Source organism: Taudactylus pleione, unplaced genomic scaffold (assembly GCF_031769625.1).
Source record: "Taudactylus pleione unplaced genomic scaffold, aTauple2 ptg000454l, whole genome shotgun sequence".
In the NCBI taxonomy this organism is placed as follows: Eukaryota; Metazoa; Chordata; class Amphibia; order Anura; family Myobatrachidae; genus Taudactylus; species Taudactylus pleione.
Genome location: NW_028284856.1, coordinates 12,157,112 through 12,183,868, shown reverse-complemented (window position 1 = coordinate 12,183,868; position 26,757 = coordinate 12,157,112). Strand labels below are relative to the sequence as shown.

The 26,757-nt window shown below is 41.1% G+C and overlaps 1 protein-coding gene across 2 annotated transcripts in view; it reads right to left on the bottom strand.

Moving 5' to 3' along the window:
• TNKS (tankyrase) overlaps positions 1-26,757 on the bottom strand; it is a 252,832-nt gene that overhangs the window by 220,951 nt on the left and 5,124 nt on the right. For both annotated transcript variants that reach the window (XM_088448391.1, XM_088448392.1), the window contains exon 2: positions 18,919-19,143. In XM_088448391.1, the coding sequence (XP_088304517.1) occupies positions 18,919-19,143 (225 nt within the window). The remainder of the gene's footprint in view (positions 1-18,918; positions 19,144-26,757) is intronic.

The window sequence follows — 26,757 nt, the reverse complement described above, 5'->3', positions numbered from 1 at the left end:
TTAATTTGGTGTGGCTATAGGCCCCCATACATCAGCAATCGATTGTGGCAATTCTGCAATCGATTGTGTATAAAAATCTTCAATGTATAGGCCCCCATACATCAGAGATTGATAGCAGCAAAAATCTTTCCCTTTTTCAATCGATTGCAAATTGCATGATTGCTGCAATCAATCTCTTATGTATGGGGGCCTTAAGGGCTTCACAGATCACAGATTGCAACCAAAAAGTGATTGGAATTGTTTAATCAGATTGTCCAACATGTTGGATTTCACAGATTGATTTGGGCTGTAAATTGCTAGTGTATGGACATGATCAGCAGATTTGCAGACCGTTACTAGTAAAATGATGGGCCTTTCAAGATTGGCAGATCTGCGTTTGCTGCAATCGATCTGCAAATCACTGAAAAAGATCTGTAATGTATGGGCGCAGATTGCTAGATTGGGAAATCCTAAAATCGGGCAATAAATCTTCAAATTGTTAAATTGTGGTTTTCAGATTGCTGATGTATGGGGGCCTTATAGCCACCCCTTCAGCTTAGGGCTTATGCCGTTTATACACCTATGCAATACTCAGGCCATTCTTTTGATTTCAAAAGGTTCTTTGATATTGAAAGTGTATACACCTTCGGAAGAAAACTGGTCGAATCGTAGGATCGCATCTTATGTGCAGTTAATATTCATCCGATTTGACCGGGCCAGATCGGACTAAAAGTGTAGTCTGTACTCACCTTCAACAGTTCTTGAGAATCTACATCAACAGAAGCTGCCGCTATGGGTGGTACAATAATTCTTTCCATTTTTTGGGACAGTCGGGGATCGACTGTTGTTAGTATGATTGTAAAGGTGTGTACACGCATATCGGCACTGTGGTCAGAACTTCCAATTGGGAGTGACCGAAACAACGCTCTGAAAGTCATCGCAAAAGATGTGTACCCAGCTTTACTCCAACAGAAAGAGCTACAGCTTGTAGCCCAGGTAAGTATATTTTTCACTGGATATCCACACTTCATCATTATTAAAGTTATGATACACTGCATTATGGAATAAGCCAAAATGTTCAGACAAAGAATTTAGCAATGGTTTTATGTAAAACAAAAGTAAAAGGAATTAGAGAGTTAATTGTCTGCTAGCAAATGTCTAGTTTCTGTTGCATTTAGAGACTTTTACATAATTTATTTTCATTCCCATAGTCAGACTTATTTTAAAGCAGTGTTTCCGAACTACAGTCCTCAAATACCACTAACAGGACATGTTTTGAGAATTTACTGGTTATGCACAAGTGAGTTCATCTCTTTTGCTGGGTCAGTAATTATCCCACCTGCTCCCACAAGCAGAAATCTTCAAAACATGGCCTATTGGGAATACTTAAGGGTTTATGTTGAGAACCACTGCTTTAACCACTTGCCTGGCACTAGTGTTCCAGCTAGGCTGTTTTAGGAAAGCGCCAGGCCCTGCCCAATTGTAAAGGGGCAAAATGCGTGGTTTGTCAGTTTGACAAATTATTGCAATACTTTGGAACCAACATTCCCTGGAATTAAAACTACAGTTTGGAATATATTGTTGCGTGCCGAGTTTGTATTTATTTTATTTAAATGTGTGGTAAAATACCACTGGCACCGCAAATGTAGGAGTACAGTGGATCAAAGTCAATTGTTTAGGTAAAATTTTTGTGGTCACACTTGCTCTAGCACCCCAAGTTCCCATATGTAAGTAAAATTTTGTCAGCTTATCCCCCAGGTGTCATTAGTTAGTATGCTTGAGCGTGGTTCTGTCTCTTTAAGCCAGCACTACAGATGCCTACACACTAGACAACTCGCAAATGATGCGATGTCGTGAACGATTTCCCTTGAACACTCCCCGACACTCCAGGACATGATATGGTGCATAAAAGTGTGCAATCTGACCAACGATCTAACGATATCCAAATAACGATTTACGATCCAAATAGTTAGATTGGTAAGCAAATGATAGATCGTGCAAACACACCTGACAATTATTTTAAAGATTTCAGCCAAAGTTAAATAATGGGCAAGCCCAATTAGTGGGTATATAAAGCAGGCGCCATTTTAGGTCTGTACAGTTCTGCCCTGTGACTAGTGAGGCTTGGTGTATACCTGCTGAACGCTGTACATGGCTATTGTGCTCTGCTTTGTTTTGCCTGGCTCAACAAATTGTCTATTCTACATTCTATCCTGTATTCTATTTTGCATTCTGTGGTGATGGATCCTTATCGCTATAGAGTTCTGCTAGCTTATGCTGGAGCTATGGTTGTGAAGGAGAGAGACCAGCAAAAGGAGGAGACCATGCTGGACGAAGGAGTGGCTGCTGCAGAGGTATACTTGCTCTCACATGTCCCTGCTGATAGGTCGTTCGATAGATCATTAGTGCCAAAACACGAACGATCTCCACAAAATTGTGTATGAGATTGCCAGATCTTACATGCTGTAGAGAAGATCTGAGTATACGACAGACAAAGTGCAAGTACGGCATTGGCATCATTAGTGGACACTACACGGTTTGTCGTTCCGATGCGTTGAAATCAGCCAAATCGTGCAAAATATTGTCTAGTGTGTCTCCACCTTTATTTGAAACAAATTGATGCACCATAATGTGCATTTAAAATCTGTGTGATACCTGGAGCCAAATTGTCATAGTTTTGAGACTCCGTGTAGGGACTGACCAGAATGGGAAGATCGTGACGTAGTTGGTCAGCTTGACAAATGAAAGTACACAGTTCCTTCTACTTTGAAGTGTCAGCAGTCTTTCCGTGTCTCCGTATGGCGACCGGTTTGAAGTTATCTGAAAGGGAGGTTGGAAAGAACATGCGCCTGGTAGTGTAACAAATTAAGTAAAGTGCACACGCTTAAAGTATAATTGTGCGTAGCAAATAAAAAATCTTTGAGGCTTATCTGAAACTCTGCATGGATATTACAACCAGTGGGATGAACCGGATGTTCTGGTGTCTGGAGACCTTAATATGAGGGGCTCGGTCAGAGCCAGATGGGATAAGTAATATAGTGTAGTACTTCTTTGATAAGAAAATTTTTGGCAATGCAGATAATATATATGGGAACAGAAAGCACTTTAAAAAACAGCATGTAGTCAATCCACACATGCAAAGAAATCAAACCATAGATGTCCAGAAATTAAGTTGTGTGTAATAATGTGAAATGACACAGGGAAAAAGTATTGAACACGCTTACTGATATTTATTTAATACTTCGTACAAAAGCCTTTGTTGGTAATGACAGCTTCAAGACGCCTCCTGTATGGAGAAACTAGTCGAATGCATTGCTCAGGTGTGATTTTGGCCCATTCTTCCACACAGAATCTTGAAGGTTCCGTCGGCCTCTTCTATGAACCTGATCTTTAGTTCTTTCCATAGATTTTAAATTGGATTCAAGTCAGGTGATTGGCTGGGCCATTCTAGCAGCTTTATTTTCTCTCTCTGAAACCAATTGAGAGTGTCCTTGGCTGTGTGTTTGGGATCATTGTCTTGCTGAAATGCATCCTGGTAGATGGCAGCAGATTTTTATCAAGAATGTCTTGGTACATTTTTCCATTCTTCCTTCCTTCAATTACATGAAGTATGTCAGTATCATATGCTGAAAAACCGCCCCACACCATGATGTTCCCACCTCCAAACTTCACTGTTGGTATAGAGTTTTTGGCGTGATGTGCAGTGACATTTCTCCTCCAAACATGGTGTGGATTATGGCATCCAAAGAGTTAAATTTTGGTCTCATCTGACCAGACTATACTCTCCCAGTATTTCACAGGCTTGTCCAATTGTTGTGCAGCAAACTTTAAACGAGCTTCAACATGCCATTTCTTCAGCAATGGAGTCTTGCGTGGGGAGCGTGCATACAGGCCATGGCGGTCGAGTGCACTACTTATTTATTTTCTTTGAAACAATTGTACCTGCTAATTCCACGTCTTTCTGAAGCGCTCCACAAGTGGTCCTGGTCTCTTGGACAACTCTTCTGATCATTCTTTTCACTCCTCTGTCAGACATCTTGCGAGGAGCACCTGGTCATGGCCAGTTTATGGTGAAATTATGCTCTTCTCCGCTTCCGGCCCAACAGTGCTCACTGGAATATTTAGAAGTTTAGAAATTCTTCTGTAACCAATGCCATCAGTATGTTTTGCAACAATGAGGTTGCAAAGGTCTTGAGAGAGCTCTTTGCTTTTACCCATCATGAGATGTTTCTTGTGTGACACCTTGGTAATGAGACCCCTTTTTATAGGCCATCAGTTAGGACTGAACCAGCTTATATTAATTTGCACTGACAATTTGCAGGATTGCTTTCCAATTACTGATAGATTTCAGCTGGTGTATTGGCTTTCCATGCCTTTTTGCACCTCCCTTTCTTCATGTGTGCAATACTTTTTCCCTGTGTCATTTCACATTATTAAACATAACTTAATTTATGGAGATCTATGGTTTCATTTCTTTCCACGTGTGGATTGCATTGGTTGTTGCTGACATTTGGTGAAAATTTCCCATCACAAATATATTTACTGAGAAAAATGTTGATGTGTTCAATACTTATTTTACCCTCTGTATATACATAAATACACACACACTCTGCAGTTTATTACTCAAAAAAATTAAAAAGAAATGTATTATGGATTTGCATAAATGATTTCTGGATTTGCATTTGCTCATACATTATATAATGCAGTGTGTGAAAAACAGTTACGCAGGTTTGCTAAACTTCATTTGTGCCCCAAAACGATGTGCAAACAATCCGATAATGGTTAGCATAAAGCTGTGTGTGATATGGGAGTACAATCACTGTTTTGTGGGTGTAATTCATGTTTTACATATGTAGCCATTGTAAAGGTTAGTTGAAGATACAATTTGTGGGCATAAATTTTAAATTAAAATCATATTATGTGACATGATATATAAAAAACACACACACACACACACACACACACATACACACTGTATCCGCCAGTGACTCGGGGAGGCTGAAGTGGCGGGGAAAAAACTGCAGGCGCAATGCAATGGATCCCGCTGCAATGTGCGCACTAATGGAAGCCCGGGGAGGAGGGAGGAGCGCGCCGGGGCCGGATTCCATCCCCTAGACAGCTGGACGTGGTGGGATAAGAGCCTGTATAGTGCGACATCTGCAGCAAACTGCGCCGTCACTGAGCCAAGCAATTTTACCCTCTACTCCTGCAAGGCAGGAGGGAGGTATATATGTACCACTGTTGCGGCCGGGATGCTGGGGGGGGGACAAGCGGGGTACCCGGACACTAGCCTCGGTCAGCTGTGTAAAATAGAAGTATATAGGCTAGAGACAGCCTAATGTGCACCAGCACATTTTCTGCTGGGGCATAGAGGGGAAGGGGCCAGGCACACTTCTAAATTACTTAAAGTACCAGGCTCTACTCTACCACAGTCTATACCCCAGTGTCTTGAGATATATATATATATATATATATACATACACATATACACACACACACTCCTCCTCCATTTACAATTGATACATGAACAGAGACAGTTTTTCTTTTTGAACTATATGGCCTCTCCAAACATTTCGAAGACCAAATTTTGTGCTAGTTTATGGCCAAGTTAAGTGTTTATTTTTTTTAAAGATATTTATTGTATTTGTGTGTCTAAATGTACCCCTTTTTTATCTACAAGGTGTAGAATTATGACTCTATATTTAGCCTATCAATAATGGATTTACTGGTAGCTGTTAGAGAGGGAGAAGTAATATAGACCAGACCAAACTAACTTGAGCTATAGTCACATCTTTTTAGAATTTATTTTTACTCACTAGTATTATATTCACAAAGAATTGCTTCCAGTCACAGAATTCTTCAAGGAAACTTATTGAAAACACCACCTGGAATATTACAGTATTACACTACCTTACACCAAGAGTTTATCTGGTATTCAAACTATATAGGAGGCACAATTTGAGTTTGTTCTCAGTGCACCTGGATAATCCTTTTTCTCACACACACATTGACAGAGATTACAATTATGTGGCCACCAAGGTGCTCATCTAAAAGCTGCTTCAAAGCTAAGTTACAACCTAGTAGGCATGACATTCCTCCTCTGAAACAACCATACTACAAAAATGTAACTTTCTTCTACTTGAAAAGCAAAGATGGTGAAGTACAATTATTGATAGCACTGACATATATTGTATGTCGTGCATCTAAATGATCTGTTTCGTATTCGGACGTTGACATATTTAGGTGTTGCATTATGCACTAACCATATACAGTAAAAGAGAACACCACCTCTTAAACAGAGACAGTCCATTAAACACAATTCTAATTATTACATTGTTCATTTAATACAATCATACACATATTAAACTACAAATATAGGTCATGTTTTGCAATTAATCGTATACAACAAAAAGAAGGATTTCTTTCGCACATGTAAACAGAAACACTTATTGGAAAATCTGTCTTACCTGAAAAAACATTGTTGCCGGCAAGTAAAATTCTCTGAAGAGACGTTTTGTTGTATTTCTTTATCAAGATTAATTTCATTGTGCTGTGAATTATTTCTCTAAGCTGCTACATTGCTCCAGCTAGGCAGCGTGGAAGAGTAGAACACTGTTGCATCAGCATCCACATGATTATCATTCTAAATTGCCAAGAGATCATGTAATTTCACAACCCCCATCAGAAAATTGCATCTCATGCATCCAAATGGTTTAGGCAGATTATGTGCAGTTTAATATTCGAGGATTACTTTAATACAGAGCAGATCAGATCCTATATATATGAATGCATTGAAAGACAGGGGCATAATTTAGACAAATCATTTACAGCAAGAGGCTGAGGGTCAAATGTAAATATAAGTTGAATTATATTACAGATAAGGATTTTACAAGACCTAGTGAATCTTAAAATATGCCCATCATGCTATGTTGAAAAATGAAATAAACTTCACTTAGCACTTACTCCAGTTGTACTAATAATAATGCATGTACTATTACTGCGCAAAACCAGCAACATACTCTGCCTGCTCCCCTGTCAAAAATGCTACAGGCACCATTCGAATTAGCTATAGGCAGAGGCTCTTGTATCACTGAACTCATGTGGCCATTCAGGGACAGCAAACAGTGGCACACTGCACACATCCCTGCCAGAACACAGCAGTTTACATGAATACACAGACTATTCATTGCTGCCATGAAGCTGGCTAGCTTCTTGTTGCCATGTAAACACGTAAAGCCCATTAGATAGCGTACAGTAAATGTGACATGCACTAAGGTATGTGCTGTCTGCTCAAATCTGTTTAAGGTGTAGCCCGTTGTAGTTGACAGGCCAACCTAAACTGAGTGGGAATGTAGAGAACCAAAGAGCCATAAGTGACAGGGCAGTCATATCAGTACTCTGCCTAGAACAGATCTTTTTTTTGCCAATGTGACAAGGTTAAATCAATGAGGGCAAACCTTTGCTTTTATTTATTATCAGTTATTTATAGACCGCACATATTCCGCAGCGCTTTACAGAGAGAATAAATAGCCATTCATATCAGTCCCTGCCCCAGTAGAGCTTACACTCTATATTCCCTACCACATGTACACGCACACACATACACACTAAGGTTAATTTTTGCTGAGAGCCAATTATTGTTGGGGGGAGGTACAAGGAGCCTTATGCATGAGTGCAAAACAGGATAATGCAGTATAAAAACCTCTTTAGAAACACTTATACCTCAATTACTGCAAACTTCTCCTAGATTTACACCAAATTGCATTGTTGTACAAAGCAAGATAGGGGCATTAGAAGCGCAAACTTTGGGTCAGCCAACAGGAGGCATTAGATAGAACCTAAGGGGTAAATTTACTATGTAGCATTTTCCAAAGCCACAACGTCTTTAGCGGTTTCAGCTATTGCATTCAAAAGGGCAAACTTATTAAATACAAAATGCACATGGTTTTGTATTTATTATTATTATTATAGCCCCTTTCAATCAGCTGAAACCATTGAAGATGCTGCAACTTTCAAAAGAGCCTTATACTGTACTAAATTTACTCCCAGTGCTCCTTGCTGAGGACAGAATAGATGCACCTAATGCTGTGGAGGGACATTCTTAAAATTAGGTGAAGGGGCTTTCTTTGACGTGTGGATGGATACATGGCCATTTTCACTCTCCAAATAAACAAAAGCGCTCTGTTTTGTGCTGTGCATTAAGTGTACATATCAGGATAGGACAAGAGGTATCAGTTTTCTGGCTAACAAGGACTCCAGCAATAAAGTTTATTAACCTAAGAAGGGAGACAAATCGTAGGGTTCGCAGGAACGTATTCTTTTCTCTATACTGCCGAGCAAAAAAAAAAAGAAAAAAAAGAAAACCATTACCTGGGACCAGAAACCCTGGATGTTCATATATTTTCAAAAATACAAAAATAATCTTCTCCGACTAACAGATATCTCTAACAGCACCCGTTGTAAATCCAATTCAGCCTGACTAGTCTGGCATGTAATATGTATACTCTCCTGGCTAGCATTGGAAGGGACAAATACGCTCTATGCAGATTAAATACTTATCAGGAAGATGTATAGATGTGTCCACACACATCTAGCCTCCATGTGCGTTGAACAGCCTTATAGTCACGCCATGCCATGACACGACTAGGTAGCCTGAGCACCATTTCGTGCAACTTATTACCTTAAAATGCATCTGATGTGCATAGGATGCACAAGCAGTTTCTGCTGATTAAAATGATATGCGGCATGCCTATATTCTGTGTGCAACTGCGGCCGTATATGCATGCAAAATATTACGTTACAGTGTCACAGTCGCATTTGCATGCACATATAACCGCAGTCGCACACAGAATATAGGCATGCCACATGTCATTTTAATCAGCAGAAGCTGCTTAAGGGAAAAAGTCACCCAAAAAACACTTGGTGCTACAGAGTTGCACGGTGTTCACGCGTTGTGTAATGCGACTTGTAGCACACAGAGGATAGATGTGGACACATCTGTAAGATTTGGGTCCCAGTTCTACCTCCCAGTCGTCATCATGGTCACCCACGTTCCAAATTAAACTTTACTATGTTCTTTCCCTGCATAAAGTGTAGTATATTATAGACTAGAGTACATGGATGCTACTCATAGCGTCAAGTGACTAACAGTGATTTAATATGTGGGACATACCAAACGAAAGAATTGTTACTGTTGTTTCCAAGTTTATTTTTTTTGTTGCTGCCTTGACATAAGAAAACCATCGCAGCACAGCTGGAATAGGTAAAATATCCTGCTATTACCAGTGTTTCAGGTGTCAAGCCTATGCAAGGGCACTGCTACAAAGGAAAATGTATGGTGCCCTTGCATAGGCTTGACACATGAAACACTGGTAATAGCAGGATATTTTACCTATTCCAGTTGTGCTGCGATGGTTTTCTTATATGTCAAGGCAGCAACGAAAAAATAAGCTTGGAAACAACAGTAATAATTCTTCCGTTTGGTATGTCCCGCATATTAAATGCATTCACTGTAAAATAGATTATGTTTTAAATATAAAATCATTGGTCCACAGACACTGTGCCTGGTGCTCAGCACCAGGCTTTTGTTATCACAGCCTGGAACTTATGGTGCATGTACACGGTACGATTAAAATGGACGATAACGATATCAATCATATCGTTTTCGGTCATATCGTGCAGTTTTAGGTGGCCAACGACCTGCAATGCACAGAAACGTATGGTCGATATTGATCATCACCCGTGCATGCAGGCCAACCTGGTCGATATCGGCCAGGTTACTATAGGGACCCGCGAATCGCTATAGTCTTTGGTGCACTAGATGATCGATATCGATCGTTCAGCACACCCAGGAGATCGAATAATGATATAGTTATCGTTGTTGATTGTCCCAAGTGTACTCACCATAAAGCAGGCCACACATCAGACAAACTCAACGTTCCAACCGTCCAACTAAAACGCTTCCCCACACATCTAACCAACATTTCATCCAACCTGCAAACTTTTTTTTTTTTTATCAGACCAGCCAACTTTTGTCCAACTTGTGATGTCACAGAAGTAGACGGACAGTGATATATTTATTCAAGACATACAGAAGTAGGCAGACAAACACACACATACATATAGATGTGTGTGTATACATACATCAATAAAATTAACACTGGGCACACTGTAGAATGAGGAGAGTTGAGATGAATCATACACACACATAAACACACACATATATGAGATACAAAAAAGGTAGAACTCCTCTTCCAATATGAATTGTACACAAAGCAGGTGCCCTCCAGTGAACTCACCATACGCAGTTCACTCACATAGACAGTTTCGGATGGCGGCAATCAGTGCAATAAGTAACATCCCATGCAACGATTCCAACATTTTTATCAAGGTGCCTATATACATACAACAGGTTGTGACCTTTTCTTCAAATTATATATCAGATTTCTTTATTATTTAGGATTCGATAATGAAGGTCAAAACTAAGTTTTATTTAATTTCGTAAAACACTTACTGGACAAAAAAATAACATATAAGCCTACAATAATCAAACATTTAAACAATAAGGTAGGGTGGGATAATAGTCATGTAATCTATGACAGGGACATGTTAAAAAGTCAAATTATGAGACAGTAAAATCCCCTAATTCTGGGGTGTGGTGAGAATCAAAGATAGTATCTGCAGTTCTTAGCCGAACACATGATGCTATGTATCCGAACCACATCATAAAATGCCAACTGTTTCTCCACACATTCCAAGAATAAATTACAATGTTGCACATTGCTCCTTATGCAATTGAGACTGAGAAAATAATATTTGTAAGTGCAGACAGCACTAATCTGCAGAGCAGCCAGTCATATCCCAAAACACACACTTCTGCAGGTCTGGTTGTCCCTGTCCCCCCTCCCCCAAACACACAAGACTGCCGAGCAGCCTGTCACTCAACACACACACTTGTGAAACACCCCATCCCAAAAAAAAAAAATCCAAACAAGACATTCACCCCCCACATACTTAACCTGTGTGGCAGGCGCTACTGAACTAAATTTTATCACCCCGAGGGATGTGGACAGGCCAGGAGTACAGCTAAACAGTTTGGAGAGGTGAAGTCAGCGGTGAACTGCCGGCAGAGAGCAGGAAGTCAGAGGAGTGCCAGGTGAGCAGAGGTAGGCAGTGTGGTTCAACATGGCAGCAGCTTGATCAGGAAAAGCTGCATTGGAATATCTGGGGGCAAACCCCAGGCAATGGGAGTTGAGTAATCCTGCTCCTGGGCACTGTGATGTGCACCCAGCAGAGTGAGTGATCTTATGTGCTCATGGCGCTGTAATGGTGCAATTTCTGCCCCTGGTAAGTGTCCTGTATAGGTTGGACTAGTGGCTGGGTGTCAGAGAGCCTAATGGTGTCTGCTATCAGATGACTACAGTGTCCCTGTGCTGATCCCCAGAGGCAGCAGGGACCAAGTGCTGTCTGTCCCGTGACAGAAGTAGGCGAAGAAGTAGGCGAACAGTGCCACTACAGTGGTGGTGCCTGGGTGAATATGCAGCAGCAGCGGTACTGGCCAGGGGGGAGGGGGGGAGTAGTACCCCCTACACTAGAACGATTAGTTGGTGAAGTGATGTGCTTGTGTGTTTGTATGAGCAGATATCTGGCAGGCCCGGCAGGGGTGCTGACACCTCTAAGTGTATACGCATTTGCCGATGTCGGCCACGACAAACGACGGGGGGTTGGATTAGTGTGATAGTCGATCTTTCATGATCGATAAATCGTTGAACGATATTGTCATCGTTCACTTTTATCGTCCAGTGTGTACGGCCCTTAAAAATGTTCTCTACAGTTTCTATTAACACATTTAATTCATTGATAGCTTATATGCATTTGCTGGATTGATATAAGTGTTAACCACTAGTCCAACACACACAATGCTCAAAATGTACGGCAGTCAGCGTTGGCTTACACCAGCTCAGCATTACAGCACACTAGTCCTGGTCATATATCAAATGTCAAAAATAATATTCAAATTACTAAGCGTAAGCAAACTCCTGCTCACCTTCCAGCACTATTATCATCAGTTACTTATATAGTGCCAGCATATTCCATCGCACTTTACAATTGCATACTTATACCAACGTACATGAGCAAAATCCCATATGATGGTATGTAGCGAAACCGGAAGTTGTGGTACAATTTGTTCATTAATTCAGGTTACTACTCTAACTGGAAGTACTTTATACCATATAAAGTACTTCCGGTTAAGAGTAATATTCAATATTGGAGGATCCATGTACTCCTGTTTAAATTTCTGTGCATGACCCTATTCTCCACCTATCTATACATGAGGGGGGGAAGGGGTTGGTGAAGGACTAGGCATTTCGATAAAATATTTTAATTCATTTTAAAAATAGGTTTTTAACTTAAACAAAAAAAAAAAAAAAAAAAAAACACATTTCAGAGGGCCATGTGGTAAAAAAAAATGAATCAGTTAAGTGGTTAATTAAGTGGTTAAAAGGCAGGGTGCGATCTGGACGGTGGGAAGAGAGGGGGTAGACGAAAAGTGACGATCAGCACTGCGTTTACCTAGAGTTAAAATCAATATAAGGATTTCCACATTTTTCATTATTGAAACGTTTTACAGTGCCTCCACCCGTCTACTTACATTTTCTGGGGAGAACATTGAATGAGTATGAAAAAGTCCTCGGTGCTTAAAAACAGAAACACCCAAAAATGTAAGGAGGACCAGATTAAACCGGGAATTATAGTAAGTGCAGGAAAATGTCCCAGGGCAAGCCTGCTGTATTTAGTCCCATTTACACAGCTCTTAAAATATTCCAAATTTGGAACATATATAAAAAAATTTAAAAATTTAAAAAATAACAAACAGGGTAAGAGATGTATTCATTGGAACGGGTTACATTCTTTAGCTGCAAAAGATGTTATAAAGCCAAAACAAGGCTTCGCAGATTGGCCCAAATTAGGCTACTGTTGCAACCACTGTTAGTGCCGTTTAACAGATTTCTGACTACTCAGCAAAGGAAAGGCATGCACAAATGCACTTACAACTACAAGACTCACTTTGAGCAGCCTACGGGTCAATTCAATTGGCAGTGAGCTTTTAGATCCAGGGTTAAGAGTAGCTTTGCCGCTAGGCTGATTTAGCGGGACGCCGCGCCATGCCCAATTTCAAAAGGGTAGAATGCGCCCCGCTACAACAGCCTGCCAGGTGCCGTCCTGACCTGCAGGCCACAGTATCCCGCATGTGGGAAAAATAGCGTTATAGCGATTACCGACTATTAATAGATTTCGGGCGCTATTCACAGAAAAGGAAGAGCTTGGGGGCATCCTGGCATGTCCGTAAGTGCCCGTCATGCCCCCAAGAGTGAAGAAAAGGGGGAACTTCTTAAAGACATGCCCCCTTTTAGAGCGCCAGAGTGCCCTTTCTCTAGGCCGGCGCCGGGCCTAGAGTGAACTCTATAAGAGCCCAGAGCTATTCAATTATTGTCCACGATAAGCCACGAGGGTCGACAAAATTATGTTCGCACTCTCCTGAGGGGCAAACAGAAATTTGCGTTAAGTGCCCTGTTGGGGCTAGTCATGGGCTTATTGTGCACGGTAATTGTATAGCTCCGGGGGTGCACTTAACCTGGAATCTATGTCTTACTTTGCATTAGCCGTGGGGCTTTCTGCAGGATATAGGGCTGTGTTATCAAACTAAATAGCTCTGTGCAATCAACCTGGAAGCTAAAAGTCCGCTGTAAATCCAGCAACTAAATGAATTGCCCCCTAATTATCCTAATTTTCTCCTGGCTGATGAACTTCTTGGTTGCATTTGCAATAAAGGATAACAGGATTAATGTAAATTGAAACGTAAGCCCTGAAACAAACATGCAAAATGAAACAAAATTAAGAAAAATCTGAAAATGTGGACATATGTACATCTGTTTAAATAAGTCCTATTCATCTATCCATTCATCCACATGTCTAGAGTATATTTCGCATCAAGTAACATATAAGGAGATGTGTCTGTTAGAGCGATCTGTACTCTTCACATCTGTTAAAACATCATCTGGCAACTTTGTGTATATTACATGGAACACACACTAATGCAAGCTATTGTCATCTGCAAAGTGATACCATGCCAAGTTTCTCCCTACAGTATACTTCAATATACAAACAGACAGGACGTCTGGTGAGTGCAGCTCAGTGGGGATGGAGACACATTTTCCACCTTAAACAATCATGGCCATACCCATTCCTCAATCGGTAAGCTGCAGACATTGCTACATCCACAGTAGTTTCTCAGAGAGAGAGGAAAGGGCTGAAAACACAATAAGGATAGGAACTGTCAAAGTTATCTCTACAAAGGATTGTTTATGGTAATTTCCTATCTGAAAAATAAATGAATCGTTAAATGGTGTCAGTTCAACATATAATAATTGAACCCACATCCAAATATCATACTTCAATAATTGTAGTGTCATCTTTAATTTGTAGCACAAACAACACAATGTGCAATGTTACTTAAGCTGGGTACACACTTAACAATGTATGTACCCAGCGATGCGATGGATAATCGCACCGCCGACCGGCCCACATATCGGGCAGCCGATACACATTACATTATCCAGTGCCTGACTGCCCGATACGTCGGCACCAGCTGCATCCCGCTGCATGGGGTCATCAGTCGGATTGTCAGATTGAGCTGCATTTAGGGCCAACCTAAATGAAAGCGCGCTTGGTCGTTCGTAGTGCGCTTGGTCGTCACACTGGCTGATGTTGACGATGTATCGGCCCAATCCTCCGGATCGGACAACATTGTCTACATATCAGCTAAAGTGTACCCAGTCTTTGGAATAATTACTTCATTAAGCTCTAATCAAAGAGCAAAAAGTCACATGGTAAAATCTAATATGTTATGGTTGTGACTTTAATCTTAAGGCCTACTGGATTTGAGTGGTCTTATATGCAGTAACGACAGTAACGACATATGAACTTTAGTATACAGCAATTTCGTAAAATAAAATATTTAAAATTCATGTTTAAGGGTATGGCACATTACATATTATACAAGGCATTAGCCCTAAAATCAGAGTGCTACAGCTGTCTAGGGTGAAACCCATCTGCTGGGTACCTTGAAAACCTTAGTTTCCAGCAACAATAGCTCTCCTACACATCATTATGTTAGTGTCCTGTTCCTACATAGAATCTTTGCTCCAGACACCTTAAGGTTTCTGGTACATGGAAGCATAACCGCTGTAATAACAATCGCACATGGCGACTTTCATCACCAAGAACCTACTATGGTTTACAGCAGATACACTGCAGAAGGAGCTGTTAACCGTAGCCGGTCTCTAAAGGATTAAAGGCAGCTATATGAGTTGTGGATCTGGGATAAAGAACACACTAAGGGGGAAATGTATCAAACCGTTCAAACAGGCAAAAGCCAGTTGATTGCTATGAGAAACCTATCCACTTCTCATCTATCATTTTATACAATGTACTTGATAAACACCAGCCAGAAGCCGATTGGTTGCTATGGGCAACTTCTCCACACATTTGAAGGGTTCATACATTTTCTCCTAAGTCACCATGGCGACATTAATTTGGTCTGCCACATCTTACTGGACACTTTCAGTAGAAGAGTCCCACTTCGAGATGTAAATCTCCTGTCCCTGATCTTCCACTTCATCATTGTTTACATACATCTTCATGGACACTGTCACTAGTTCCCAACAGAGATAGTGTAGCTCAGTAGTGTTGAAGCCAGATGGTTGGCTGAGACCAAAATTGTAAAATCAAAATCTGCACAACACCATTTTGCGAATGGCTACACAGCGCTATTTTGCGTTCTCCACACAGTATCAGTAATATACGGCGCTATGTTATTTAGCGTAGTGCGTTTCCCACGCAATAAAATAAAAACAATACGTACATTACTACATATAGTATGAACAACCCAGCAGAGCACATATCATGGTGTACTTCACAAACACGTAGACGCACAATGCATACTAGTGTCTTTTCTTAATATCCCCACACCGCCACATTACATACTTACACAGAAAGGTTCCCTAGCATTAAGGTTAATATTAAAGGTTTTATTCGTTATCAACTCTATTGTGAAATATATATACTTGGTATTTAAGGTTTAATACATGATAAGCAGACCGTGTTTGGTGCTATTCTAAACCACTGTTTATTTGCAGATTTCCGGTTCCATCGGCAAGGAAATCGCAACATGCGTTTGCAAGTTATGGATCATAGAGAGATAGGCATTGAAATGTACTCTGTAATGTAATGTTTACTAGCCAGTTTAGACTTGTTCTTCGGCGGGAAAATGCACACAAAGAGCCGTTGGAGGGCTGAACTATTACAATACAAACTGACCTATGAACTGTATAGTAATAGAAGAACCAGGAGGAAGAACCAATGGGATTATGCCAACTCGTTCTATTGTATTGCCTATCTCTGTAAGGGTATATATGCAAGCACTCTAGATCTGGTAGTTAGTCAACTTTTTCTTTCTGTTGGCGGAGGTTTCACATTTGATGCCGGGAAATCTGGATCCAGAGCGCATGCGTATGTATCGACTGTACCTTGTATATGTATAATCTTTTTGCGCTAAATAGTATTTAGATCAAGGCGTATAACTGAAATCTTTTTATATAATAATAAGATTTTGTGCTTTGGAACCACACAAACTCTGGAAAGCAATTATTTCTTGTGCGACTTGCAATGCTAAATAGCGACTTTAGGGTATAAACATTAATAAGAATTCATAGTAGTGTTTGATTTTCATCTTGAGGTTTTGCACATGAAAATGATGCACTAAATAAAAGGGATTCCTAGTATAAACAGGGAGCCAGAAATAAAACAAAGCTTTAGGCTGCTGTAAATGTCAGTCGGACATGTCATTTGGCGTGTGGGAGTAAACCGGAGTACACAGAGAAAACACAAGCAAGCATAGGGCAAATAGCACCAAAATTAATCCCCCCCCCCCCCTTGAATAGAATATTTGTAAATAGCATTAACTTGTTTCTAAAGAGCCAAAATCTGCAAACAGTGCAGCTAGTTTAAATGTAACATATGATGACAAAACATGTACTGAACTGAAATTAATTATTTTCCAGGATATTGAGACTCCAACAGTAGATCCATAATAGCCAATCAAAACAGCAAATATCCCAACGTGTTTCCTTTTGTATCATAAAGAACGTCATCCGGGGGATTTACATTGGCGGATGTCTTGGACATCATTTGAAATTCAAATAATCCTAATTGTTTTTGCTTTGATTATCTTTATTTTAATTTTCTGTATTAAAAGATCTTAATTTTAAACATACGGCATTTGTGTGGATCCCTTTCCGTCTTCCTTCCAATATTTTCAGAAGGTTAGTTGGTAATAAGAAAACTTTCTGGACCCAAACATCTACTATCAGATAAGCCAATTTATAAATTAAACTTGGTAAACAAATAAAGTGCATAACATTCAAAAAATTACACACCAGTTACTAATATTACTGCCTACTTTTGTTTTCCACAATATACTTCACCAGTACATCAAAACTAGTTCTTGGGAAGGATGTCAACTTCTGTAGTGTACATCAAATGAGAGCACTTTTCGATGAACATTAGTACACTACATACATTTTTGTATATGGTCTTGAATACTGGTGCTGCTGTAACCAGATCTTGCCAAATATCTATAAATCTAGACTGAAAGGAACAGATAGGACCAGCTATGCCTCATTTGACATTCTTCCTGTTTATGTCTCTTCTGCACATAACTCTCAAGAGACTGAGGGGTATATATTTACTAAAGTGAGTGGTTTTTTTTGTTTGTTTTTTTTAGAAGTGGAGATGTTATCCATAGCAAACAATGAGAACCTACTTAACATTTACCTACTACCTACTAGATTAGAAGATAATAGCTAGAATCTGATTGGTTGCTATGGGCAACATCTCCACTTCTAAAAACGCTCACTTTAGTAAATATACCCTCAGGGGCAGATGTAGTAAGCACTGGAAAATTATAAATTTGGAAAGTGATGAACTACCAATCAGCTCCTAACTGCCATTTTTCAAACATAGCCTGTAACATGACAGAAAAGCTGGGTACACACATTAAAGGGAATGGGATTGTAAAGCTGGCGGCTGTTTAGCCGGTTCAAATCCCGACAATGTGAGGCCGAAAGTAGGAAATTCCGACAGCGGAGGGAAGTAACGCTAACCCTCACCTCCCCCCCCCTAACCCCAACCCTCCTTTAGGGGTGCCTAACCTCCCCGCTAGTGCCTAACCTCCCCCCAGGGATACCTAAACCTAACCCCCCCCTCCCCACTCACTAAACCTAACCCTACCGGGGGTGTGCCTAACCCTAACCTCCCCCCCGAGGGCACCTAAACCTAACCCCCCTAGCCTAACCCATCCAGGGTGCCTAACCGTAATTCCCCCCCCCCAGCGGTTAAGAGGACGGATTCCGGCCGCCGGTCACTTAACTACATTCCACTTAAAAGATATATCTGCAGATCGACGTCGTTCACAAACATATCGTCTGTACACACTGGCCAACACACACAATATATCGGCCGTTCAACTGAACGGCCGATATATTGGCCAATGTGCAGCCAGCATTAGGAGCTGAGTGGCTGGCAGTTTGGTAGTTTATCACTTTCCAGAGCTTTGTAAATCTCCCCCTCAATGTTTAGTGTGACACTTTTAATTTATCAAACATTAAAATAATCTGATAATCAGCAGTGGTACAGGGATTATGGGAAATTCAAGAGGAATGAATGACAAGTAACTTTTTTAGTATAAATAATGCAGAATTATGCCCTTTGTTTGTGAATTTTATTCTAACTATTCTGCCACTATTATACTTCTCATTCAAGTGACCAGAAACAAACTGACAGTGAAAGTTACAATTGATCAGAAAGCTGCACACTCACCTATGCACACATCTATCTTTCCTTTAATCGCCGCTTCATGAAGTGGAGTGTAGTTCCAATTGTCTCTCGCATTGGGGTCTGCACCTTGGCAAAGCAGCAGGGTGACTACCTCAGCGTGTCCAAATGAACAAGCATTATGTAGTGGAATAAGACCGCCATCATCTCTAGCGTGAACATTAGCTCCTGTCTGCAGCAAGTGCTCCACAACATCTTTTCTTCCAAATCCTACAGACAAAGAAAACAGAGAAGGCTTAGCAATTTTTCTATAATAGCAAATTTCCAGTATACTTCAAAACAAATGCTCAGTAGAGTGCATATGGACTTTTATCTCATCACAGAGCACATACACATGAAAGGAAATATCGCCTTCTCCTCTACAGTTGACATATGCTAATAAATGAGCCACCCTCTGTGTAAAGGCCTTACATCACACCAGCACTCACAACGTTATAGACCAGTAAGGTGTGCGGACGTAAAAGGTGGCCAGAAACTATTAGATCTGGAGCTCCTCCTAGCACAGTTTATCAAGTAACCACTATGACTTATGTTGGGAAAACATAATTCTGTCAAATGATACCCCTTCTTTTTAAAATAGTCTGTCTAGCCAATTCGGTTACATTTTTACAAAGTATGAATATTCTCAATCCAATTTTTGTAGCATAGATATCCTTAAAACGTGAACTATAAATGGCAGTTTGGGGGGCCGTTCATTGCTTGGCACACAGTACGGCTATAAATGAGGGAGCCTACTGTGTGTCATGTTGTGAATTGGGGGCACTAATTGTGTTCACTCCAGGTGCAGGGTGCTGATCAGTGAGGAAGGCATTTTAATATTGAAGGACAAAATTTATGTGAACCAGCTATGAATTGGGGGCACTAATGTGCGGCATGCTATGAACTGAATGCATTACTGTGTGGCATACTATGAGTTGGGGGCACTACTGCATTGCATATTTGAATTGGGGGTCAGACACAGGCAAGTGGCAGAGTCTGATGACAACTTAAGTGGCATATGTGGTTGTCTGATGGGCACTGAAGGGCTGTGCGTGTGGAAATCTTTACAAGTGTTAATATATTTTGGTCTGGGATGATAGTCTGGCCCCTAAACTTTTAAGCTGGCTCTTCAATTTTACAAAAAAATTTGGATCCCTGCTGTAAAATAAATACCTCAAAATCATCCAAGATCATCAATGAACTCAGTTACAAGTACCATATGGAATGATTGTACACTGTATGACAGCGGTCATCATCTGTGCCCAGGGATTAGGGACATCGGACTCACTGCCATTTATTACTTATACAGTTTATTATATGCATGAGGGAACTATGGAAAAGAAAGTAAAAAATCAGTAGAGAACTTCCCCTAACTTGTCAAGGAAAAGCAGTGCAGTTTGAAAACTAGCAGCCTGTAACAGGTGCCCATGTCAGTGTCACTGTTTACTTCCTTGTAAAGTAAACACTAACGGCATGTTCAAACTGCCCAAAACATTCAAATTAAAGAATAAAACTTATACCAAAACACTAGTAGAACCACAGGTATCTGCTGGCACCCCCAACATTAGTGAAACACCTACCTCACAGCAGAGGTAGGAATCCTTTAAATTTCAGCTTGTGTCAACAGCTAGAGCTGTGAATGGCTAGCAGCCCATCTAACTACTTAATGCTCTACACTAAAGGCCCCCACACATCAGAACGATATCGTTCCAACCAGCCAACTAGGTGGCTGGTTGGAACTATAATCTTCCTGTGTGTGGGAGCAAACGATAGTCAGCCGTTTGCTCCCACACGCTGAAAAACGGCCAAAAACGGTTGTTCCAACTAGTTGGTGAAAATCAAACTGGTTTGATTTTCACCAACTATCGTTCTAGTGTAGGGGGAATGTTCGAAAAGGAAGAGGGGTGTATTTAGCAACTTCTAACTGTTTGGGCTCGATCCAATTAAGTGCGAAGAGGGCGAGTGCCGTCGTAGCGGAATACAATTCATCCCCCCTTGCAGCAAGATCTGACCTCGGACTTGCACATTTTTGCTCGCAGTCTAATGGTGTTGGGAACATAATTGTGCGAGTCCAACGATACCAGAGGTGCGATGTACAGCCACGCTTACTCGCGCCACAAGCAATTCACTCCTAATTGGATTCAGTCCATTACATTAACACACATTCTGTATCGTCGCTTACTGTAGCTGTGAAGAATTGGACTGGGAGAGGACTTTATACAAGGAGGAGAACATGTAGCTATGGAATGGAAATAATTCAGTAACAGGAAAAAGGCCATGTAGTTCATGATTAGCATGAAAATCACATATAATGATTCTGTGGGTTTCAAGTATTTCCTATACTGCATTTTGTATTTCTCAATTACAGATGACATCTCCATGTACTGCTTATACAATGCATTGTAATCTATGTAGTGTGTGCCCAAGATGGCTGCATCATCTGATACAATTATGTGTATGATTAAAAATCAGTGGAACAGATGATTCTGTGTTTGGTATCTCGTGATCTGTATTTTGTAATTCATCCATAGGTAAAGCGTATTCCACCAATTGTAATATATATAGCACACCCAAAACCGCAGCTTAACGCGGTACTTTCGTTGTATGATGAATATTTCCTGGAACGGAGGATTCTATGAATATCTTGTTGTCCATATACTGTATTTCGTGCTTTGTAACTCCCTCAAGTGTAATCTTCTCTCCGCATATTGGTCATCTCATTTATTGCAACCTATGTCGTGAATCCATGATGGCTGCCACACCATGTACTTTTGTAGGGGAGAACTGATGATTCTGTGGTTACCTTGCACTTTATATTTTATATTTACCTAGTGATAGTACTGTATTGCGCCCAAGATAGCTACCCCCTGGTTTATTTCTTACAAATGTAAAATGCGTGGAATTTTGCAAAATATTGCTATATTAAAAAATTATTACTGCTACAAGCTAAAGGTAATTAGCGTAAAGAGCAGATGAAGAAACTTTTGAAAGATGTGACAGAAGGGGCTGATAAGCATTCTGCTGCCTGATAGAACAGGTGAAAATCTATGTACTGTTGAATTGAAGCAGCTGGCCTATAAGTTAACATAATGCCATTCTTAAATGGTGCAAGCTGCAAAAAGTTAACCTTGCCACTTGAGATATTTGCATAGGCCACCATCCCAATAGAAGTCAATGAGGACATCTGTAGATTGCATTGTTAGCGCGAGGGATATCACAGATTTCTCTGGCATTTACCACTTGATAACTTTGGCGAAGACGGCGGAGCCTTTTTTTTACGTCAAAATCAGCCATTTTCTCTGGAATATTGGCTCATCACTGCTTGATATATAGACCCCTGGGTCTCCTTGTAGGGAGGAGCTGTCACATAAGCTGCTGGGCAGATTACCTCTACACACAAGTCAAGGATCATTATACCTCTAGTAATAGCACTAACACTAGTTGAGGCATGATTATCATTTACTTACACAGCGCCAGTATTTTCCAAACGGTGCACTTTACTATTGGGAACAAAATCGTAATAAAACTAGACTGGGTAATAACAGAGACACACAGAGGTAAGAGGGCCAGGGTTCGCAAAATACGTGCTATGGTGTTTTTACACACTACAGGCAGTTGGGGAACCGGTTTTAAAAACTGAGCGGGTCCTGCAGGATGCACTGTCTGTGAGCAGCGCTGCAGCAGCCAATCGCCGTGGGCAGCATCTTCTCAACCAATAGCCGCCACTGGCGTCTCAACTAGCCCCCGCCCCTCCAGTCCTCACCCAATCTCCATCTACAGAGAGCAGACAGACACCGGCCGGCCTATCGCCCTGTTCCGGGACCAGTCTACTGCCTGGGAGCAGCAGCAGCGTCCCAAAACACTGTTATGGTGCATACACACGGTCAGATTTTTCCTTCAGATATAAACGATAACGATTTAAAAATCGTTCAGTCGTTCATATCTGAAGGAAAATCTGACATATCTGACATACCTGAACGATGGACGATCAACGATGCGCGTTCCTGATGGTCAGATAACGATTTCTGACATCTGATGTGTTTGCAGTCAGACTTGGACGATTCCATTCATTTTAATGCAGTCAAAAATCGTTCAAATCGTTCAAAACTTTGGTAAAATCGTTCAAATCGTTTAATCGTTCAATCGTTCATCTGACAAATCTGACAAGTCTGACAAATCTGATCGTGTGTATGCACCATTAGGCTACTATACAGATATTTTTCTTTAATGCTGGAAAGACTTTCATTTGATGAAAAACACTTTCTTGCTATCATTTTTCAACCATTCATAAAAGTGAAAAAAAAATCAGCCGACACTTTAAAAACCTCCAGTACTTTCCTTATGGCCACTAACAGTCTTCTTTTTGGTCCTGCTATCTCAGTTCTCACTTTTCTGGGGTCCAGGTCAGGGGTCACTTTTTGGGAGAAAAGTCACGCACCCTCACCTCCGCTACTGGCAATTGCCATTTGTAATTGAATCTTGCATGACTTGGGTGCGCGCATTCGTGAGATGTATGAGAGTTTCATAGAACAAACTCACTTTCGCAAACTCGCACCTAATAGTATTGAGCCCCTAGTATCCTGTATCACAAAACCACAAATGTGTGTAAATGAGTGAATTAAATAACAGCCTAAAGATACACTACTCTGCACATTTTCTGGTCACCAACATTTGGCCCTGGCTTCTTTCTTTATAAAGCCATTACTGATTTGTATGCATATTCGGGTATACAGAGCCCATGTATGTTGTTTGTAATACTGTAACAGTACAATACTTTAAATACATTTTTTTAGTTGCATAAAATTAGAAGCGATGTACCAAGATTATTTCACTAAACGCACATATGCTTTCAACAAGAATACTATAGTATGTGAATACAAGTATCAGTTCATTTTCCATTTTTTTATATGTTGTAGGTGAGGCCAGATTTCTGTCAATGATATTATGTGTAGGAGGCCTAGTTAACAAAAAATGAGAACCAGTTTTAAAATAATCTGACTTTGCATAAAAGGAATATTAGACTACAGAATATAAACCGAATATCGTGACTACAGTAAAAGGTATGGTAATCATTTTATGTTGACCCATTTAAAATATGACTCAATTTCAATACAAGTTCTTCTTATGCAGATTCCAGTACATGCTTTAAAAAAAGTCAGTATATTTTCTCTCATTTCTTTCTAGAGCTATGCTCTTACTTTTTGCATTACTACCAGCCCTCTCTAAAAGGATATTTGCCACATGAACAGAGGGGAAAAATGTCATTGTAACAATAGCCATAATTTAGCATGCTCATTACGCAAAATGAGACATGATAAGAGTGGTACAGAACAGAGCTTGCCCAATAAGAACTCATATCTCTGGCCTTTAACACTAGATTGTAAGCTCTTAGGAACAGGGCCTACTTTACCCTTTGTTTTTCTCACCTACATTTATATTGTCTACTTTACATGACGTTGTTTTGTGTGTGCTGTCTTCACCACAGTCCAGCACTGCTGAGCACCATGGCTCTTTACAAATCAATAACTATTGATAACGTTAACAAGAAACGCTAAAGTGACGATTGGATAGTTTTACTTGAAACGACCTAGTGCCATTTAAGTCTGAGCACTACCCCAGCCTATTTTATCGTATAACAATGGCATCACAGCATAGTAAGAGTTGAAAAGTGCCTTCAGCTATGTAACATACAGTCAATCAAACCTTGATACAAGAGAGAGTTTGGCCCATCCAGACATACTGCTGCAGATACGCCACAAATTCTATATTCTAAATGAAAGTTGTTAGTTTTATTAAATGGCAGATAATCTGATATTGGGAGCCAAATATACAGAGCCCTGTGTATGTCCCTCACCACTGAAGATGAAAGAAGACCAAGAAGAACCCATAAGCTGTAATCTGCTAGATCAGGGATGGGGAACCTCAGGTCCAGGGGTCGTATAAGGCCGCGGAATTATCTGGTTTGGCCCTCTGAACTTTTTTCTGCTAGCCTCATCTGGCTAGTAGGGTGCCTAGAATGGTACCCTGCAACCAGAATCTATGCAGCAGTGCCGTCTGGAGCGTCCTTAGGACGCTTCACACTGTTACACTGCTGTCCTTACAGCTCCCTGGAGCATCCTCAGGATGCTTCGGGCATTGCTGTAATCACCACCAATTGTATCCCCGCCCCCGTGTGACGTCACATTGAGGTGGCGTGGCCTGCGAATAATGTTATATATAGCAAAATAGCCCAAAATAGCAGAAAAAAAAGGTTCCCCACCCCTGTGCAAGATAAAGGCCATTCAATTACATGCGATCTTACTTCAAGTTCCAATGTGACGTACGAGAGATGAGCAGTGCCCCTACATATGGTAGCCTAACATTGTGAATTTTATTGTGCACTCCAATGGGAGTGTGAGATAAAATGCATAATGGAGGGGCAATGTATGGTGCCACCCCAATGGCACATTGCCCCTACATCACAGGTAGGAGTTATAAAATCTGCACATAAAGTTCTGTGAATGAACAAATGGTGAACTCTTTCTGTGTACCAAAAGCACAAGTTGCCTTAGATAATAAAAAAAAAAATCTCCAATATTCAATTTGAGAATCATGGCACGTGAAATGGAAACTTGTTAAGGTCTATAAATAACCAAGTATACTTCAATAAATGAAATTAAAAAGTAGCAATCTGAATGAGTAGGAGAATAATGCTGGGTACACACTGGTCGATATATCGTTTGTACAGTCGACTAACAATATATCGTCCTGCCCATCAACCAGTGTGTATACCCGATAAATCTGTAAACTACGTCCTTCACAAATATATTGGGCTCGATACAATTCAACGTGAATTGAATAGCGCCGGGAGGGAGCTCCCGGTGCTATACAATTCAGCGCGGTTTTGACGGAGAATGTCGGTTCTCGCGCTTAAACATGGTGTTTACACGCGAGAACAGTCATTCTCCGACTAAACTTCCCGGCGCGATGCTGTTTCCGCTGCACCAATGACAGAAAACAGCATCGCATCTGGAATTTTTCGGATTTCTGCTCGCACCCCAGGAGGGATGCGAGAAGAAATCCTTAGCAACGCGCTGAATTGAATAGCTCCGGTAGCCAGTGGCGTCCCTACCTCTCTTTGCCCCCGGTGTGGGTAGCTTGTACTTTGCGCGGTGGTGCCGCGAACCAGCAAATAAGGGGGCATGGCCTCACAGATGCGGGCATGGCCTTGCGGCCTGAACCCCCGTTTTATGTCACACCAGGGATGCCGTAGGTGCAGGCTGCCCCCGGGGACCAGCTTGTGTGAAGTGCCGGCTCACTCACTGTGCTAGGAGCCGAGTGCTGCATGTAATGCAGTGCCCGGCTCCTGTTACTGAGAAGGAGCCAGCACCTTGGTGTCACCCCTTGGCTGGTGACACCCAGGTGCGGCCCGCACCCCCCTTGTGACGCCAGTGCCAGGAGCTCCCTCCCGGCTCTACTCAATTTGCGTTAAATTGAATCGAGCCCATTGTGTCAGCCGTGTAGCTTATGGGCTATATCTTTTAGCTATATCGTGCACATCTGCCTGTGTGCACGGACGACCAACAGACCAATATGCCACCTGCAGGAACTGCCGACAATGACGTCACCTCCAGTTCCTGTGACCAGACACATTGGTTGGCAAGTGTGTATGCACACCCGCATACAAAAAAAATTGGTCAGCCAATCAGTCGGCCAAGTGTATAGCGGGCATAAATTGTACCCATGTAACTCAATTTACTTGCGTACTAGTGGGAAGGAAAAAAAAGATTTGTCTTTATGCACATTGGATACTTCATACTGAGATGGGTGGGGTGTTCATTTCAAAACAATGGCGTACTGTATATG